Raw genomic sequence first — 19,662 nt, 5'->3', positions numbered from 1 at the left:
AACCTTTCTGCGTTCTGGGAAGGCCAGTCACGAAGTCCATCGTAATATGCTCCCATTTCCATTGAGGAATCGGCAATGATAGCAATGTCCCAGCAGGTTTCTGATGTTCGATTTTCACCTGCTGACAAGTTAGGCACTGAGAAATAAACATGGCAATATTCTTCTTCATACCTGGCCACCAATAGAGTCTACGAAGATCCTGATACATCTTGGTACTACCTGGATGTATCGAATATGGCTCGGTATATGCCTCTGTTAAGACGTCTCGCCGAATATCATCACCAGCAGGAATACATATACGGCCTCTGAGTGTCATCAAACCATCTCCATTCATCCCAAACTCTGAATTACCTATCTCCTCTGCTCTGGCTCTCATCTCTGTCAACTGTACATCAATGGCCTGCTCTCTACGGATTCTGTCCGTCAATGTAGCCCGAATGACCAACGCTGAAAAGCGAGCAATGGTTCCTGGGACTATTAAAGCTATCTCCTCTCGTTGCAAGTCTAACAACAACGGCTGCTGAATCATAGCACTCAAAGAAGAACTCGACTTACGGCTCAATGCATCTGCTACAACATTCGCTTTCCTTGGGTGATAACTAATCGTCACATCATAGTCTTTGACAAGCTCTAACCACCGTCTCTGACGCATATTGAGTTCTTTCTGAGAAAACAAATACTTCAAACTCTTGTGGTCCGTGAAAATTTCACACTTTTCGCCATATAAATAGTGTCTCCGGATTTTCAGGGCGAATACCACAGCTGCCAGTTCCAGATCATGCGTAGGATAATTCTTCTCATAGTCTTTCAATTGACGAGAAGCATAGGCTATAACCTTTCCACGTTGAATCAGCACTGCACCGAGACCCTTCTTCAACGCATCGGTATAAACAACAAAGTCCTCTGAACCACTGGGCAATGCAAGTACAGGAGCTGACGTCAACTTATCTTTCAACTCTTGAAATCCACTTTGGCATTCATTGGTCCACTCAAACTTCACAGTCTTCCTCGTCAAATTGGTTAACGGCAGGGAAATCTTGGAAAAGTCTGCAATAAAACGACGATAATAACCTGCCAAACCAAGAAAACTGCGTACCTCTGATACAGTGGTAGGAATAGGCCATTTCTGAATCGCCTCGATTTTCACTAGATCAACAGCTATACCATCCTTCGAGACAACATGGCCTAAGAAAGAAATCTCCTCCAACCAGAACTCACATTTCTTCAACTTAGCATACAACCTCTTCTTTCTCAACAACTGAAGAACAACTCTGAGGTGCTCTGCATGAAAATCTCTGGTCTTGGAATAAATCAAAATGTCATCGATAAAAACAACGACAAAGCTATCCAAATACGGTTTGAACACCCGGTTCATAAGATCCATGAAGACTGAAGGAGCATTAGACAGGCCGAATGACATAACAAGAAATTCATAATGACCGTACCTGGTCCGGAACGCCGTCTTAGGGATATCAGACTCCCTAACTTTCAACTGATAATAGCCAGATTGCAAATCAATCTTCGAAAACACTGTAGCTCCCTACAGTTGGTCAAAAAGATCGTCTATTCGCGGCAATGGATATTTATTCTTAATCGTCACTTTGTTGATTTCTCTGTAATCAATGCAAAGCCGCAAAGACCCATCTTTCTTCTTGACGAAAAGAACAAGAGCTCCCCAAGGCGAAGAACTCGGCCGAATAAAACCTTTATCCAATAGATCCTGCAACTGAGTCTTCAACTCTTTCATCTCTGTCGGGGCCATTCTGTACGGAGCCTTAGAAAGAGGAACCGTACCCGGAACTAGATCAATCACAAACTCTACATCTCTGTCCGACGGTAAACCCGACACATCATCCTCAAATACCTCAGAAAATTCTCTCACAACATCAATATCATCAATATTCAACTTAACCATTCTATCCATATCAACAATCGAAGCCAAAAACCCATCACAATCTCTAACCAACAACTTCTTAGCCTCAAGAAACGAAATAAAAGGAAGGACCAGCGAAGTACCTGCACTGGCGAGCATACCTTCCTTATTTCCATCATCTGCAAATTTCACCGTCTTAGCAACGCAATCAATCACTGCACGATAGGTTGATAGCCAATCCATGCCAAGTATAATATCAAACGCAACCATCGGAATAACAATCAAATCGGCAAAAACCACTCGCCCATCAATTTGAACAGAGCACGCATACACAATAGATGTCGGACACAACACATCCCCAAAAGGCAATACAACATTAAACTGGAGGGGAAGAACAGAAGGAACTAAACCCAAAGATCTCAAAAATAGTTCAGACATCAAAGAATGAGTAGCACCTGTATCAATTAATGTCGTAGCTACTCTGCCTGAAATTAAAATAGTGCTAGAGATCACAGAAGAATCATGGTTTATACCTTCCTTCGTCATGGTAAAGATGCGACCCTGCACCTTCTATTTACTCGAGCCTCTCGGACAGTCCTTGGCAATATGGCCTGCAGTACCACATCGGTAACAAGTATGAGTACCAAATATGCACTCTCCCTTATGATGCCTACTGCACTTGGGACACAACGGCTTCTCCGGATCAAATGGAACTGTCGGTGCTTTAGAACTCAGCTCTAGCTTGCCTTTCCCCTTGAAACTGCCTTTCCCTCTTTGGCTCGAACCTTGACCTCTTTGAGCAATATCCTGTTGCCTCGCCTGTCTCTTTCTTGCAATATCTTTCTCATCTTGCTCGGCTAACAAGGCTTTAGCCACAATCTCTTTAAATGTCACCGCTTTAGACAAATTGATGTCCCTTCTGATCTCTGCTCGAAGTCCTCTAATGAAATGAGCACCCTTGTCTTTGTCATTGGAGGCAATATATGGGGCAAACAGACAGCCCTCCTCGAACTTCAAAATGTACTCGTCAACATTCATACCTCCTTGACGAATCTCTAAAAACTCAGTCACCTTCCGAGCTCTATGTGCATCTGGGAAATACTTGTCGTAGAACAAATCCGTGAAATCTTGCCACTTCAATGCCGGAACATCAACACCTACCTTTGTAGCATTCCACCAAATACGTGCAACTTTGACTAACATGAATACTGCACAACCAATTCTATCCTTGTCTTCATAGTTAAGATGATCAAATATCGCCTCAAGTGCTTTAATCCACTCTACGGCCACCAATGGATTAGTGCTTCCTGCAAACTCAGGCGGATCCATCCTCTTGAAAGCAGTAAATATCCCATCAGTTCCAACTGCTTGAGCCACTTGGCCTCTCCCTTGGCCTCTACCTTGACCTGTACCTTGCAAACGGAGCAACTGTTGGATCTGCTCACTATGGACCTTGGCTTGCTCTTTCAATAACTTGCCGAACTCGTCGACAACTCTCGATGAGGAGCTATCCTCACCCTCTGAAGCTTTCATCTTAGGAGGCATTAGATCCTACAATGTGCTCACATAATACATATCAACTGATAACAACAAATAGATGAAGAAGAAGACATACCCGAAGTGTTGAAAGTAGACGAAGTCATATGCATTGGTCCGAAGAACCTGGCTCTGATACCATCAAATGTAACACCCTTGACCAGTTTTAATAAAATAGCAGCGGAATTTAAAATTTTCTTAAAAGAAAGAAGGATTTAAAATACATTTCAATATATAATAAAAAGTATATAAATGATCAATAAAATGATGCAACAAAATACAAAATATCATTTTTGTGATCATCTCCAAAATGCTAGCAAAATAGCCTTCTTCCTTCCCTCTTCTATGCATATGACCTCGGCTCCAATCAACGTCCTGGCCCGTCACTCTTATCTGCATCACATGAATAACTGAAATGAGTATAAAACTCAGCAAGTGGAACTCTTACATAACAATGGATATATATCATACTCTGTAAAACATGGCTTTGAAACCATTAAATACCATCAACTCTGAAACATAAATATCATAACATGAATAACAATAACGATGGTATTTCTCTTTTCTCTGATCGATTGATATCTAAATAGTATCTCTGTCTCTGTACCTATATCATATCGATATAAATCGATACTCTGTTGGGATATAAGCCTATGGTCGTTGATCAACTAATTGCATGCAATCTCTGACTATGTATCTATCAATCCAATAAATCATTTGAACTCTCTTTTAGGCATTAAACCAAACACTTTGCATACTCTTTTCTTTTGTATACTCTTTGACATAATTGAGACATAAAATGCCTCTAATATACAACAAAGTGTATTAATACATAGCAAGAATCAAATGGAAGGGAATAACATGTTAAAACCATTGAAACACCATACATATATTATCATGTGAGCACAAAGAAGTGAATTCCACTTACAACCAACAAGAAGCTTGATTCTAATCTCTTGGTACAAAACCTACAACAATAAACCATGTATTGCACCATCAATAACCCAATAATCAGACAACCATACTATTAAATCCATAAAACCAACACCATCAACAAACCCATGATTTCCCCAACACCAAAATCCAAGAATAAACAAAACCACAAGCTTACCTTAGCTTCTTGAACCCAAAATAACCTTGTTCTAACTTCAAAACCCAACAAAAAGCTTGAATCAAAGGCACCAAATGAAAGAAAATGGAACCCTAGCTTTCCCTAGAGCTAAGAAATCGAGAGTGAGGAGAGAAATGAGAGAAAAGTGAACCAACTCATGTATTTAACCACTTAAAACCGAAAACACGCTTTTACTGTACATGCACCGCGGGTGCGCTAGCTTCATCACCGCGGGTGCGCTGAGCGTACTGGACAACCACCGAAAATCTGAAATCGTCGACCGCAGGTGCGCTACAAAACTGACCGCGGGTGCGCTCAGCTTATTGGAAAACATCCAAAAATACGGAAATATGGACCGCAGGTGCGCTGAGTTCTTAACGCGGGTGCGGTGCCGCCTCTGCCCAATCACCGCGGGTGCAGTCTCCCCTGAAGCCAACAACAAGCTTTGCATCTAAAATCGAATCGCAACGTCTCTTAACCTCATAATTCGGCAACACTCTCAACATGAAAGTTGAACCTCTATGTCTTATCTAACAACTGCAATTGGCCTCATACCGATCGGCTCAACATACGAATTACCATGAATTAAACCAGAACGACGCTACAATAAAACCACATATCAAGTATAACCAACAATACTATAAACCATAAATCACAACTCTGAACATCAAAACTATACTTAAACTTAACCAAATAGTCAATAATCATACGAAATCTTAAACCGTACCGATCACCAAGCGTGGCTATTACAGTATATGTGTCTCTTTTATTGAATTCAGATCATTAATTGTGACTTTCGTTTCATTTTTTGGTCGATGGATCCATCTACGTTTAACCATGGTACCAGGCGGCGGGGACATCAGCGACACTCTCAACCGTCAACTGAGCCTTGGCCTTACATATAATCATATCATCATATCCTTTCGTATTAGTCACAATCAGGTCACCTCCTTCAACCTTTCATTATATTCATCACTTATAAAAATTTATGCATATATATTATTTTTCCTTTAAACCAAGCATGCAACACATCTTTTAGCATTATTGTTTTTCATCATAAAATCTCATAATATTTTAACATTCATTACAGTATTCAGGGCAGTGCCAGGACGTCTAACTGTTTTCAGGTGTAAAATGACCGTTTTGTCCCTGAAACCATAGCTTTCCCAATTTACCCTTGGACCTTAAAACGACAACCCAAATCCATCCAAACTTGCCATAACACCTTAAAATACACCCATAAACATTTCTTAGACGTAACTTAAGTTCTTCGACTAATTTTTCAATTTTTTTTAAAACTTGAACCAATGTCCCGGTTTTAACCCAAATCAATTCGAAAATTAATCAAACTTTACCAAACTTTAACCATAGCTTAATAACACCTAACTATGCCCTATGAAACACAAATCAAGCCATTTAGAACCCTCGGAAAATCGTAGACAACCTAATAAATTTTTCCTTGCTGTTGTTCGAAAACCCTAGCCCTAAGCCATATTCAAACCCTTCGACCCTAGCTCTTGACTGACCCAACCAGACCCTATGTAGCCTTCCTAGGACCATACTCGATCCCTTAACAAGATAATGGACCAGCCCTACCTAGCCATTCAAGCACAACCGCAAACTCGTAGCTTACAAGATGCGCAAGACCACCCTTAGCATCCACAGCCCTAGCCTTCGCACCAGCCTGCCCTTAACAAATCTAGGACCATGACTAGACCCCCTTAGAACCCTTGGACATGAGCCGCACCTTTCCATAACCCCAAAACCGAAACCCTAGCTTTTTTAAAACCAAATAAACATGCAGTCCTTATCCTCACTTGTTCCAACCTTTAGCCGACACCTAGGAGCTTTTAAACCTACTGAAATATGCCTTATTTAATGTCCCCACCATGTCAGCCCATTTGTGCATCATTAACATGAAGATTTGTGCAAGAAAAACCATGCTTTTCTATGTATAAGCCATGAAAACGAAAATATAAGAACATATATCATATTTTTAATGCAGTCATGTTAAATACACATAATATGGTATGAGCGATGAGTGAATGAAGATTAAGGCATGCCTTTGCGTGTTTCACGCACGGAAAACAATCCTTGACGCGAAAGACGTTGGTGGAGAGACGGGGAAGAAGACCTTGCTGAAGTTTCTCTTGAAATTCACGTTAATGATCTTTAAAATTGTGTGTGTGATTGACCGTGTATGCTGATGGAAAAACCCTAGGAGTCTTTGGAGCTTGTAGGCATTAGATATGGTCTAGAAATAGGGTTTAGGAGATCCAAATTTGATATAAAAAATTGGGTAGGAGTCTAGGCCCAATAACCTAGGTATAATAGATAGGCCCATTGGACCCATTAGAATGTGGAAAATTATTTCATTTAGGATAGTTTCCGAGTTCCCAAAAAGTATATTTTTTCATCAAAAATCGATCACCGGTTTAAAATACGACTCGACGCGTAAAAACATATCAAAAAAGCCTTATTTTTGAAATTCTCATATAAAATATACAATATATTAAATAATTAAAAATAATCATTTAATAAAATATTTGCCCTTTACGGTCTCCGGTCTCTGTTCCTTCATCGAGTCTCAAATAACCTTTAAAAACACAATTGTATGCATTCTAGTTGAAAACCATATTTTAAATATGTAAACAAGCCTATAAAATTTAATTCATTCAATTAATATGATTTAATTAGTCATTTTTCATTTTCTTAGATTTGTTTGCTGTTGGATTACATTATCGCACTTTGGACCTTACAAAATATTTTTCGTTAACTATTTTTAAGGCTCGATAAAATGATTTAATAGGATGAAAATTTTCTAAAAATGGTTCGTCGCCCGTTTGTTCCACTTTGCAACCTAATCAATGATTTATTCGAGCGTTCTAAACACAAAATCATGCTTCTAAGCTTCATTTTTGCACTATACAAATCGTATTATGCATGATTTATGTTTTTTAGCATGAAAATATCTAGATCAAATTATGACATGATCGATTAGGGGGATCATCGTTAAGCTACAATAGCTCAGTTCTTGAAATATTGAACACCGATGAATTAAATCGAGTTTGGTTTTCAAACCAAACGGAAGACACTCGAAATAATCCTTCGTAGAAACTGATTAAACGTTTTTAAAGCCTTTAAAATATATGCAAGTTGAATGAGTAAAAATATTTTGGTTGAAGCATTTAACTTGGAATTTTGTGATTCTTGAGCAGGTTTTATGCGATTCGTTGTTGTTTTTATTGTTGTAGTTTGGAAGCTTTTAATGAGAGTTTGGAGTATTAAATGATGAATTGGAAAGTACAAAAGATGCAAAAATACAGAAGCTACAGTGCACCCGTGCTTATACATACACCGCACCCGCGGTAAAGCACCGCACCCGCGCTAGAAAGCATAGCGTACCCGCGCTCACACACCAGTAGAAGCACGGCACCCGTGATGACTTCTTAACCGCACCCGCGGTCCTTGCATGACAGAATCCGAAAAATCTGTACTTTGGTGTGCTGCGCATGGAAGTCCAAGATTTTGGTGTGCTGCGGATTGAGGCTTGTCTGGGACTATAAAATACATCATTTAATTACCATCTAGGGTATTGGAGAGCCAAGGGAAGAGTGAAGGCTGCTGCTAGAAGATTGAAGACTCAAGTTCATCAAGTTTTTGGGAAATATTTTGCACAACTCCGGGGACGGAATCAGCACTTCAAACTCTTGTTCTAAGTTCTTCTTTCTTTTATTTTTTATTTGTTATGTCTTGTTTTAGAACCATGTTTTGTTGTTTTGCTTGTGTTATTATGAACTAATTTTTATTTTAAGAGGAAAGATGGAACAAAACTAGAAACCATGTGTTAGAATCTATGAACTAAGCTATTTAAGTTCTTCATATTGTTCATTTGTATTGTTCTAATCTTAATGCTGTCAATTTATTGGCCATAATTTGAATGATTTATATGTTTACAATTTATCACTCGAAAGAGGAAATTATAAACAAGAAATGGAAAAAATAAATCAATGGTATTTATAGAGTTCGGGAGGGCCTATAATGCAATCGAAGCCCATAGAGAATCTAGTGCTTGATGTGTTATTTATTTGTAGACTGTTGATGGGAACGTTGTAATCCATTTTTAGATAACTAATATCTACTTAACACTCGGGAAAGGGAATAGATAATTATAGGATTCTTGGCTAATGAATAAGAAGGATTTTTATAACATAGCTGCAAGAAATTACATATGGTGGATAGTTGCGTGAAATCGGACCTCTAGTTCTTTTATTCCATTGTTATTTGTTACAATTTGGTGTTACATTTAAATCCATTTTCAATTTAGTTATTCTTGCAACCAAATCTTATAATTGATTTTTATAAATAAAGTCGACACTATTTTAATCACAAGCACTAATATACATTTATATACATACTCCTCGTGGGATCGACACTTGTACTCAAAAATACATTTTACTATAACTTGACGTCGTGCGCTTGCGAGCAATTAAGAAAACACGCAACAAGTTTTTGGCGCCGTTGCCGGGGAATGTCTAATTTAAAATTATATTAGTATTGTTACCAATTAGTTTAGATTTTAATGTAGAGCTGCTTTTATTGTATTACATTAAACATTGATTTTTTTTTATCTTTGTTTGATAGTGCATGCGAAGATCGCAAAGTTTTGACTTGCTTATCTTTGATCCCGAGATCGAAAGAACCACAAGAAGATTGAGAAAGGCAAGAAGAGAAACGATTCAAGCAATGGCTGACAACAGAGATAACGAAAATCGACCCCCTGCAATACCCATCAGAGATCATTTTAGGCCGGTACTAAATGCTCATTATTCGGGCATAGCACGAGGGACTATTAATGCAAACAACTTTGAGCTCAAGCCCGCATTGATAAACATGGTTCAACAGAACCAGTTTGGGGGAGCCGCTACTGCAGATCCTCATCTACATCTCAGAACATTCCTTGATATCACTGACACGGTAAAAATAAATGGTGTTTCTGATGATGTAATTCGATTGCGCTTGTTTCCTTTTTCTCTTAGCGACCAAGCAAGAGGATGGCTCCAATCGCTTCCTTTGGGGAGTATCACTACATGGCAGGAGTTAGCAACCAAGTTCCTTGCTAAATATTTTCCACCTGCGAAGTTTGTACAGTTGAAGATTGAGATAAGTACTTTTAGGCAGACTTACTTTGAGCAATTATATGAGGTATGTGAACGGTAAAAGAAGTTGTTGAGGAGGTGTCCAAACCATGGTTTTGAAGATTGGGTACAGATTGAATTGTTTTACAATGGTTTGAATGGACAAACAAGAAGCACTGTGGATGCAGAAGCTGGTGGCACGATATTTTCCAAATCACCTGATCAAGCGTATGATTTGCTTGAACAGATGACCATTAACAGTTATCAATGGCCGTCTGAGAGGTCTGGAGTAAAGAAGCCAGCTGGAATTTATGCCGTAGATCCTATTGCATCACTCACCGCACAAGTTTCAGCTTTAACAACTCAAATTGCAGCTATGAATAAAGCTAGTACAACAGAGGTTGAAAATGCATCGGTTGTTATTGAAGAACCACATATTCCTGATGAGGCGCATTATATCAACAATAGGAATTTTGGTGGCTACGGAGGATATCAAGGTAACCCTCCCCCTAACACTTATCATCCTGGTTTGAGAAATCATGAGAATTTTTCATATGCTAATAATAAAAATGTGTTGAATCCTCCACCGGGGTTCAATACATCGAATGGGGAAGGAAAACCCTCACTTGAGGATCTAGTTGGGACATTTGTTGCTGAATCTAGTAAAAGGATGGCTAGGACTGAATCTCGTCTTGATGGCATGGAAAATCACATGGGAAATATGGGTGCCACAATGAAATCATTGGAGACACAGATTGGACAGTTGGCTAATGCATTGAGAGATCGAATAGAGGTCAATTCCCAAGTAATACTGAAGTAAATCCAAAGGAGCAATGCAAAGATATAACTTTAAGAAGTGGAAGAGAACTTGAGGTTGAAAAATCCAAAGAGAATGAGGAAAATGAGAAGAGAGTTGAAGAAGATGAGTGTGAAAATGGAAAGGAGAAAAAGGTTGAGGAGTCTCGGATTGAAACTGAAGTTGAACGGATTCCTATACTGAAATAGACTCTTCCATACCCACAGAGATTTAGGAAGAAGATTATTGATGATCAATTTGCAAAATTTTTGGAGATTTTCAAGAAGATTCACATCAACATTCCATTTGTTGATGCTTTAGAGCAAATGCCAAACTATGCAAAGTTCATCAAAGATGTGATGTCAAAGAAGAGGAACTTGCAAGAGTTCGAGACAGTGAAGTTGACCGAAGAGTGCATCGTCATTCTCCAAAAGAAGTTACCACAAAAACTAAAAGATCCAGGGAGTTTTACTATTCCTTGTATTATTGGTGGTACTCATGTTAATAAAGCTTTATGTGATCTTGGAGCGAGTATTAATCTTATGCAATTTCTATTTATACGGACTTGGAGCTTGGGGAGGTAAAACCAACCATTATAATTTTGCAACTTGCAGATAGGTCACTCACCTATCCTCGTGGAATTGTTGAAGATGTTTTCGTAAAAGTTGACAAGTTTATCTTCCCTGCTGATTTTGTAATACTTGATATGGAGGAAGATCAAGATGCTCCATTGATTTTTGGGCGACCCTTCTTAGTAACTGGAAAAGCATTGATAGATGTACACAAAGGAGAACTCACCTTGAGAGTTGGTGGGGAAGCTGTGATATTCAACATCTATAAGGCTATTAAAGGTAACGAAGAGGTGAGTACGTGTAAAAGCATTGATACAATTGACTCTTGTGTTGCTGAGATTGGTATAGGTCATACAGTATAAAATCCATTAGAAAAATGCCTTTCTATTACTGTCAGTAGAGTTGATGATGATGATGATGATTGGGAATTGAGAGAGCAACTTTTAGCTCTTGAAGAGTTACCAAAGGTGAAGGAAGCCGCACAGGAAAAGTTGGAAGAAGAAAAATGTTCTAAGATAATACATTCATCCCCTGTTTTGAAGGAATTGCCAAACCATCTTTGCTATGCTTTCTTGGATGAGAAGTCGACATATCCGGTAATTATCTCTTCCTCTCTTACTTTAGATGAAAAAGAGAAATTGTTGAGAGTATTGAGAAAATTTAAAACTGCATTTGGGTGGTCGATTTCTGATATCAAGGGGATTAGTCCCACCATATGCATGCATATGATTTTAATGGATGAGTCATATGCTCCTTATGTGGATAATCAGAGAAGGCTAAATCCAGCCATGAAGGAGGTAGTGAAAAATGAAGTGTTGAAATTGTTAAATGCTGGAGTTATATATGCTATTTCTGACAGAAGTTGGGTGTCTCCTGTGCAAGTAGTGCCCAAAAAGGGTGGAATGACTGTGGTAAAGAATGAAAATGATGAACTAATATCTACTCGTACTGTGACTGGATGGCGAGTATGTATTGATTATAGGAAATTGAACAATGCCACTCGTAAAGATCATTTTCCATGACCTTTTATTGATCAAATGCTTGATAGACTTGCTGGTTATTGTCACTACTGTTTTTTAGATGGTTATTCAGGTTATAAATAGATTGCTATAGCACCAGAGGATCAAGAGAAGACAACAATCACGTGCCTTTATGGAACATTTGCTTTTAGGAGGATGCCTTTTGGGCTATGCAATGCACCTGCTACTTTTCAGAGGTGTATGATGTCCATTTTTGCAGACATGGTGGAAGACATCATGGAAGTCTTCATGGATGATTTCTCGGTATTTGGCACTTCATTTGATCACTGTTTACATAACCTTTCCCTCGTTTTGCAGAGATGTCAAGAAAAGAACTTAGTTCTTAATTGGGAGAAGTGTCATTTTATGGTCCAAGAGGGTATTGTTCTTGGACAAAAGTGTCTTCTAAAGGATTAGAGGTAGACAGAGCCAAAGTGGTAGCAATTGAAAAGCTTCCACCATCAAAGAACATCAAAGGGATAAGGAGTTTCTTAGGACACGCCGGGTTTTATCGTAGATTTATCAAAGATTTTTCTAAGATTACTAAACCTTTGTGTAATTTTCTTGAAAAAGAATCCACTTTTATTTTTGATGATGATTGTCTGCAGCCATTTGAGAAGATCAAGAAGGCATTGGTGACAGCACCAATCATGATAGTACCAGATTGGAAGGAGCCATTCGAGTTTATGTGCGATGCTAGTGATTATGCAGTATGTGCGGTGTTGGGCCAAAGGCGTGATAAATTTTCTAGATCAATCTACAATGCAAGTCGAACCATGGATGCTGCACAGCAAAATTACACAACTACTGAAAAGGAGATGCTTGCAGTAGTGTTTGCATTTGACAAGTTTAGACCCTACTTGGTCAGCACAAAGGTAATTGTTTTCACTGACCATGCAGCTATTCGATACCTATTTGCCAAGAAGGATGCAAAACCACGCTTGATAAGGTGGATTTTATTGCTCAAAGAGTTTGATTTTGAAGTGAAGGATAGGAAGGGGTGTGAAAATCAAGTGGCTGACCACTTGTCACGGCTCGAACTTGAAGATAAAATAGATGAAGGAACCATAAAAGAAGCATTCCCAGATGAACAGCTGTTTGAGGTAAATTCTATACTCCCTTGGTTTGCTGATATAGCTAATTTCTTGCCTTGTGGTACTCTCCCTCCAGATTTGAGTTATTACCAAAAGAAGAAATTCTTTCACGATGCAAAGTTTTACCTATGGAATGATCCATACGTCTTCAAGATATGTGCTGATCAGATGGTTAGAAGATGCGTAGCGGAGGAAGAAGCGAAAGTTATTCTTGAACAATGCCACTCTTCACCATATGGCGGCCACTTTGGAGCATCAAGAACAGCAGCAAAGGTATTACAGTCTGGTTTTTATTGGCCTACTTTGTTCAAAGATAGTTATACCTTAGCCAAGTCATGTGACAGATGCCAAAGGGTTGGCAATATTTCTAGAGGCCATGAGTTCCCATTGACCAATATTTTGGAAGTTGAACTTTTTGATGTTTTGGGTATTGACTTCATGGGACCATTCCCATCTTCTTTTGGTCAATCTTATATTTTGCTTGCTGTGGATTATGTGTCAAAATGGATGGAAGCAATTGCCACCAATACTAATGATGCTCGAGTGGTTGCTAAGTTTGTTCACAGGAACATCTTCACAAGATTTGGGACACCAAGAGCCATAATTAGTGATGAAAGTACACATTTTTGTAATAAAATCTTTAACTCACTTTTGGCTAAATATGATGTGAAGCATAAGGTGACCCTATCATACCACCCACAAACAAATGGACAAGCCGAAGTATCCAATTGAGAGATTAAGCAGATATTGGAGAAAACGGTGAAGACAAACCGGAACGATTGGGCACTGAAGTTGGATGATGCTTTATGGGCGTACAGAACTGCATACAAGACACCTATTGGGATGTCACCCTATAGGTTGGTCTTTGGTAAGGCCTGTCACTTACCACTGGAATTGGAACACAGAGCTTTTTGGGCCGTGAAAAAGCTCAACTTTGATATGAAAGCATCTGGTGAGCAGCGGCTATTGCAATTGAATGAGATGGAGGAGTTCAGAAATGAGGCTTATGAGAACGCAAAGATCTATAAGGAGAAGACCAAGAAGTGGCACGACAACCATATCTTGCACAGAAATTTCGAGCCCGGACAACAAGTACTGTCGTTCAATTCACGCCTCAAACTATTTCCTGGTAAGCTAAAATCAAGATGGTCGGGTCCATTTACAATAGAATCACTCCAACCATATGGAGCCATTGAGCTAAAGTGCAATGATGGAAGAACGTTTAAAGTAAATGGACAACAGATCAAGCATTATTATGGGACTGAAGTATGACATCGTGACAACATTTCTTTGGGCGGATCAACTTGATGTAGACTGGTGGTAGTCGAGATGACGACGTTAAACCAAACGCTTATTGGGAGGCAACCCAAATTTTTGTTTCTTTATTGCATTTCGTTTTCGCTTTTGCTTCTACTCTTGTATTCTTATTTTTGGTTGTGTATTTTTGGTTTAGTATGTTCTTGTATTCCCCCCAAATCTTATGATTCCCAATTGTGTTTTTTAGGACTAAAAATTAGAGGAGAAAATAATTGCAAAGAGTGCACCCGCGCTGGAAATATACCGCACCCGCATTATTTTATTGAGTGCACCCGCAGTGTTTGCTGAATGAAAACTGAAAATTTCCAGTAGGCAAAGCGCACCCGCGGTCTAGTTTGTAGTGCACCCGCGATATGTTTCCAGAACCAACACCGCACCTGCGGTAGAATATTTACCGCACCCACGGTAGCTGAAGGTAGAAAATTCAAAAATTTTCAGTAGCTACACCGCACCCGCGGTCGATGATTTTAAAAACAGAAAGGGGCAGAAATTTAACATCAACGAAGAACACTTCTCAAAAATTCTCCTTCAATTCAAAATACCTTCTTACAAAACACATTCCACACACAAATTTTGTTCATCCAAGCACACATTTCCCACTCCACACCTACATAACTTCACTCATTCCATCCAATATCCATCTTCATTCCACAAAATCAACATCAAACCTAGGGTTTGAAAGGGGGCTCAAAAATTTTACGCCAAGGATTGATTGGAGCTTCGATTTTGTTCTTCCAAGAAACATTTCAACACTCAAGGTGAGCAAATCCATACTACATTTGCTTTGAAATTCGAAATTATTGGTGCTATTGGCTATGCAAGAAAATTAAATTTTAGTGGAGTACATTCTTGACATTGTTGATTGGATTGGTGTGTATATTGTTGAGGTGTAGTTATTGTGATTAATAAGTTTGGGGGACTGAAAGAATCATCAAGTTTAGTGAATTGGATTGAAGGGGAAGTTGGTGCTTTGAAAGTGTTTTACAAAATGCCTCCAAGAAAAAAACAATCCAAGGGTGCATCCTCATCTACGAATTATGATGCACACAAGTTCTGGGACGAGAAGGCGAAGGAAAATTATGATAAAATTCTGAACAAGAGCGTTGTGAAATAGAGGGGATTTGACCTGAGCTTCCTACGAACCGAGATCGGATTAATGCTTACCGCTAGGCATTGGGAGGAGTTTGGCAAGCCACCACAGGATGCGATCCTTTCGTTGGTACGAGAATTTTATGCTAACCTTAAGGTTAAGCATGATCAATTGAAAGTTTTGGTGAGAGGAAAGATGGTAGAGTGGCGAATGAGAGAAGATGTGCATTTAAGCCTAGCCAAACCTGATATGAAAAATGTTGCCAAAGATTGGTATTCTTTCATTTCGGCTAGGATTAAGCCTACTGACCATACTACCACCGTCATCAAGGATAGGGCAATCCTGATTTTTTGCATCATAACGGGAAAGACAATTGATTTAGGTCAATTGCTTCAGAGCTCGATGTTAGATTATGCAAAAGGTAACTCTCCTAGTGGACTCCTCCACCTTTCTCTTATCACAGACCTATGCCAGAACGCGGGAGTGACTTGGGTAGCAAATGAAGAATTGTTAAAATCAAAAAATTCCATTGGTCACTGACATCTGATCAACATGATGCACGTCAAGCTCAGAGAGAATTCAATAGAAGAGCTGCAGAAAGATGTGCCCGTGCTCAGGCCCCACAACAACAAACACAAACACAACCAAGAAATGTGCGAGATCGATTAACCCATTTGGAAGAAGAGATGCGCCATCAACGCCAAGACATGGACGAGTTTCGGTTTAGGACCGATACATTCATGGGCTATATGATAGATTTCACGTCCGTCATGGCTTAACAATTTCCATCAGCTTCCACATCTGATAATCCATTTCCACAACCTCCACAGTTGCCACCCGCATACTATCCGCCGGAGTACTACCCACCACAAGAAGGCGCAGATGATGAGGATGGCAATGACCACTGACGGTCGTTGCCCGAGGTATGTGTATTCATCTAACTTTCATGATCATTTACATCGAGGGTGATGCACATATTTTAGTTTGGGAGAGATGTTATTTATTTTATTTTGTGTGTTCAATTATTAATTTAGTTTTATTTGAGTGTTTTATTTATTTTTGAGTTATTTGCTTGTGTGTTTGTAGTGTCATAGTCATGAAAATTTTTGAAATGGCCAATGATGAACAAAATTTGTGTATTGAGAAGAAAGGTCATGTATTTCATTCATGTTCATCAATCAATTTGAAAAATTTAGAGAAAAGTCATGAGATTTGGTAAGTTAGAGACTTATAATTTCTAAACAACTCTGTGATTTTCATTTGACATTGAAATAAATTTTTGCAAACACATATATGATTGAGGCAATATTTGATTTTATTTGGGCCTATTTATATTGTTCATAAATATTCATTTGAAGCCCTCATGAGCCTATATGAGAAAATAATTGTGTTCTTGAAATTTCTTGAAAGCCAAGCACTTTTCTTTTGAATATATGTGTATTTGGTTGATGCATTGAGACACCATTTTTCATGATGATTCGATTCTACTTTGTGTTGGTGAATTGAGATTTTGTCTAGAACTATCCAAACAACACTCGAGGCGAAATACGAACAAACTATGATTTAGGAATGATTTAGGTGATTTTTTGGATCGATTGAGCCTTTCAAGCCACTAAATAAAAATAATTTATCATTTGTCACCTCTTTGTAGCTTATATGAATTCGAATGGCACACGTGAATATGTGTAAAAGACCCCCATTCGACATTTACCACCCCTTTGAATATCTTATACATTAATTTCCTACCTTTTCAAGGGAGTAAGAATTCAAAGGATTAAAGAAATTGAAATTCTCTTACAAAAGAAAAGAAAAAAAATGAATGATATTTGATTGAAGAAGTTGGAGAAAAAGGGGAGAAAAAGAGATGAAAAAAAATTTGGAGATAAAAGAAAAAGTGGAGTATGCAAAAGAGATAAAAATTCAACTTACTCCCTTATTTGAATTCCTAATCTTCATTTGTAGCCATAAGCCAAGGCCTAACATTACAAATATTGCAAATCCTATTGACCAAGTCATAGTTGTCCAATATACTAGTGGAGAGGGATTGGGAGGATCAAGCCCATGGACAATCGATAAACACTTCCATTGAGTACGAATCTTGATCAACTTTACACACACCTCATTGCATCAAATATTTATTGGGTACTCCTTTCTTGAGTGAATATTACTTTGAACCCAATTTTACCGAAAAAGACCTCTTGATTTGTGTTTGTAAAAATTGAAATCGGTTGAGAATGTTTTGAAACATGAGTTGAAGATATTAGAAGTTAAGAAAATTAACCGATTGCATGATTATATCCGGATGAAAAATTGGTTGGATTGATTTGACTTCTGAATGCATGAAGAGTTAGTTAAAATATCTTGAGGCCAAGTTCTTTTAAAAATATTTCATGACTTAATTGTTTGTGTTGTTTTATTTTGCTTGGGACTAGCAAAATCCTAAGTTTGGGGGAGTTTGATAAGTGCAATTTATTGCACTTTTATTACTTGTATTTAACTTGGAATTTTGTTATTTTTAGCAGGTTTTATGCGATTTGTTGTTGTTTTTGATGTTGTAGTTTGGAAGCTTTTGACGAGAGTTTGGAGTATTAAAATGTTGAATTGGAAAGTACAAAAGATGCAAAAATACAGAAGCTACAGCGCACCCGCGCTTATACATACACCGCACCCACGTTAATGCACCACACCCGCGCTAGAAATCATAGCGCACCCGCGCTCACACACCAGTAGAAGCACGGCACCCGCGATGACTTCTTAACCGCACCCGCGGTCCTTGCACGACAGAATCCGAAAAATCTATATTTTGGTGTGCTGCGCATGGAAGTCCAAGATTTTGGTGTGCTGCGGATCGAGGCTTGTCCGGGACTATAAAATACATCATTTACTTACTATCTGGGGTATTGGGGAGCCAAGAGAAGAGTGGAGGCTGCTGCTAGGAGATTGAAGACTTAAGTTCATCAAGTTTTTGGGAAATCTTTTGCACAACTCCGGGGACGGAATCAGCACTTCAAACTCTTGTTCTAAGTTCTTCTTTCTTTTATTTTTCATTTGATATGTATTGTTTGAGAACCAAGTTTTGTTATATTTCTAGTGTTATTATGAACTAATTTTTATTTCTAGAGAAAAGATGGAACAAAACTAGAAACCATGTGTTAGAATCTATGAACTAAGCTATTTAAGTTCTTCATATTGTTCATTTGTATTGTTCTAATCTTAATGATTTCAATTTATTGGCTATAATTTGAATGATTTATATGTTTACAATTTATCACTCGGAAGAGGAAATTATAAACAAGAAATGAGGAAAATACATCAATGGTATTTATAGAATTCGGGAAAGCCTATAATGCTATCGAAGCCCATAGAGAATTTAGTTCTTGATGTGTTATTTATTTGTAGACTGTTGATGGGAACGTTGCAATCAATTTTTAGATAACTAATATCTACTTAACACTCGGGAGAGGGAGTAGATAATTATAGGATTCTTGGCTAATGAATAAGAAGTAATTTTATAACATAGCTACAAGAAATTATACATGGTGGACAGTTCCGTGAAATCGGACCTCTAGATCTTTTATTCCATTGTTATTTTTTACAATTTGGTGCTACATTTAAATCCATTTTCAATTTAGTTATTCTTGCAACCAAATCTTTTAATTGATTTTTAAAGTCGAGAATATTTTAATCACAAGCACTAATATACATTTATATACATACTCCTCGTGGGATCGACACTTGTACTCAAAAATATATTTTACTATAACTTGACGTCAGGCGCTTGCGAGCAATTAAGAAAACACGCCACAGTCTCATATGCAAAGACGACATACACAAGTTTATTGTCATTGTGCAAGACTCACTCAACTAATATTTGAAGTTCAACTCTCTTCTATATGTGTGAGTGATTGTGTATGAGGAATTTATCCTTTATAGTGTACATCTCAAATGTATCCTCACACAAGGGCTTGTGCTCTAAACTAGCTGATTTATTCATGCTAACTGCCATGCTTTGAATCTCCTTCAAAAGCTCTTGTTTGATCTTCAAGATGTTGTAGTTATAGGCCCCAACAATGATATATACGTTAGACACAAGAATATGACCGTTTGGAAAGTTTC

At 38.3% G+C, this 19,662-nt stretch overlaps 2 protein-coding genes across 3 annotated transcripts in view; both read left to right on the top strand.

Annotated features, from left to right (window-relative positions):
* Positions 1–19,662, top strand: part of LOC142521183 (protein COFACTOR ASSEMBLY OF COMPLEX C SUBUNIT B CCB4, chloroplastic-like) — an 84,505-nt gene that overhangs the window by 48,336 nt on the left and 16,507 nt on the right. The gene's annotated exons all lie outside the window — the stretch shown is intronic.
* LOC142520315 (uncharacterized) lies at positions 10,551–15,570 on the top strand. The gene is made up of 6 exons (XM_075623317.1): positions 10,551–10,609; positions 11,424–11,622; positions 13,308–13,566; positions 13,654–13,817; positions 13,884–14,268; positions 15,350–15,570. The coding sequence occupies exons 1-6, from the start codon at positions 10,551–10,553 to the stop codon at positions 15,568–15,570; spliced, it is 1,287 nt and encodes a 428-aa protein (XP_075479432.1).

Source organism: Primulina tabacum, chromosome 12 (genome assembly GCF_025594145.1).
Source record: "Primulina tabacum isolate GXHZ01 chromosome 12, ASM2559414v2, whole genome shotgun sequence".
Lineage (NCBI taxonomy): Eukaryota > Viridiplantae > Streptophyta > Magnoliopsida > Lamiales > Gesneriaceae > Primulina > Primulina tabacum.
This window is presented reverse-complemented; position numbering and strand designations above follow the sequence as displayed.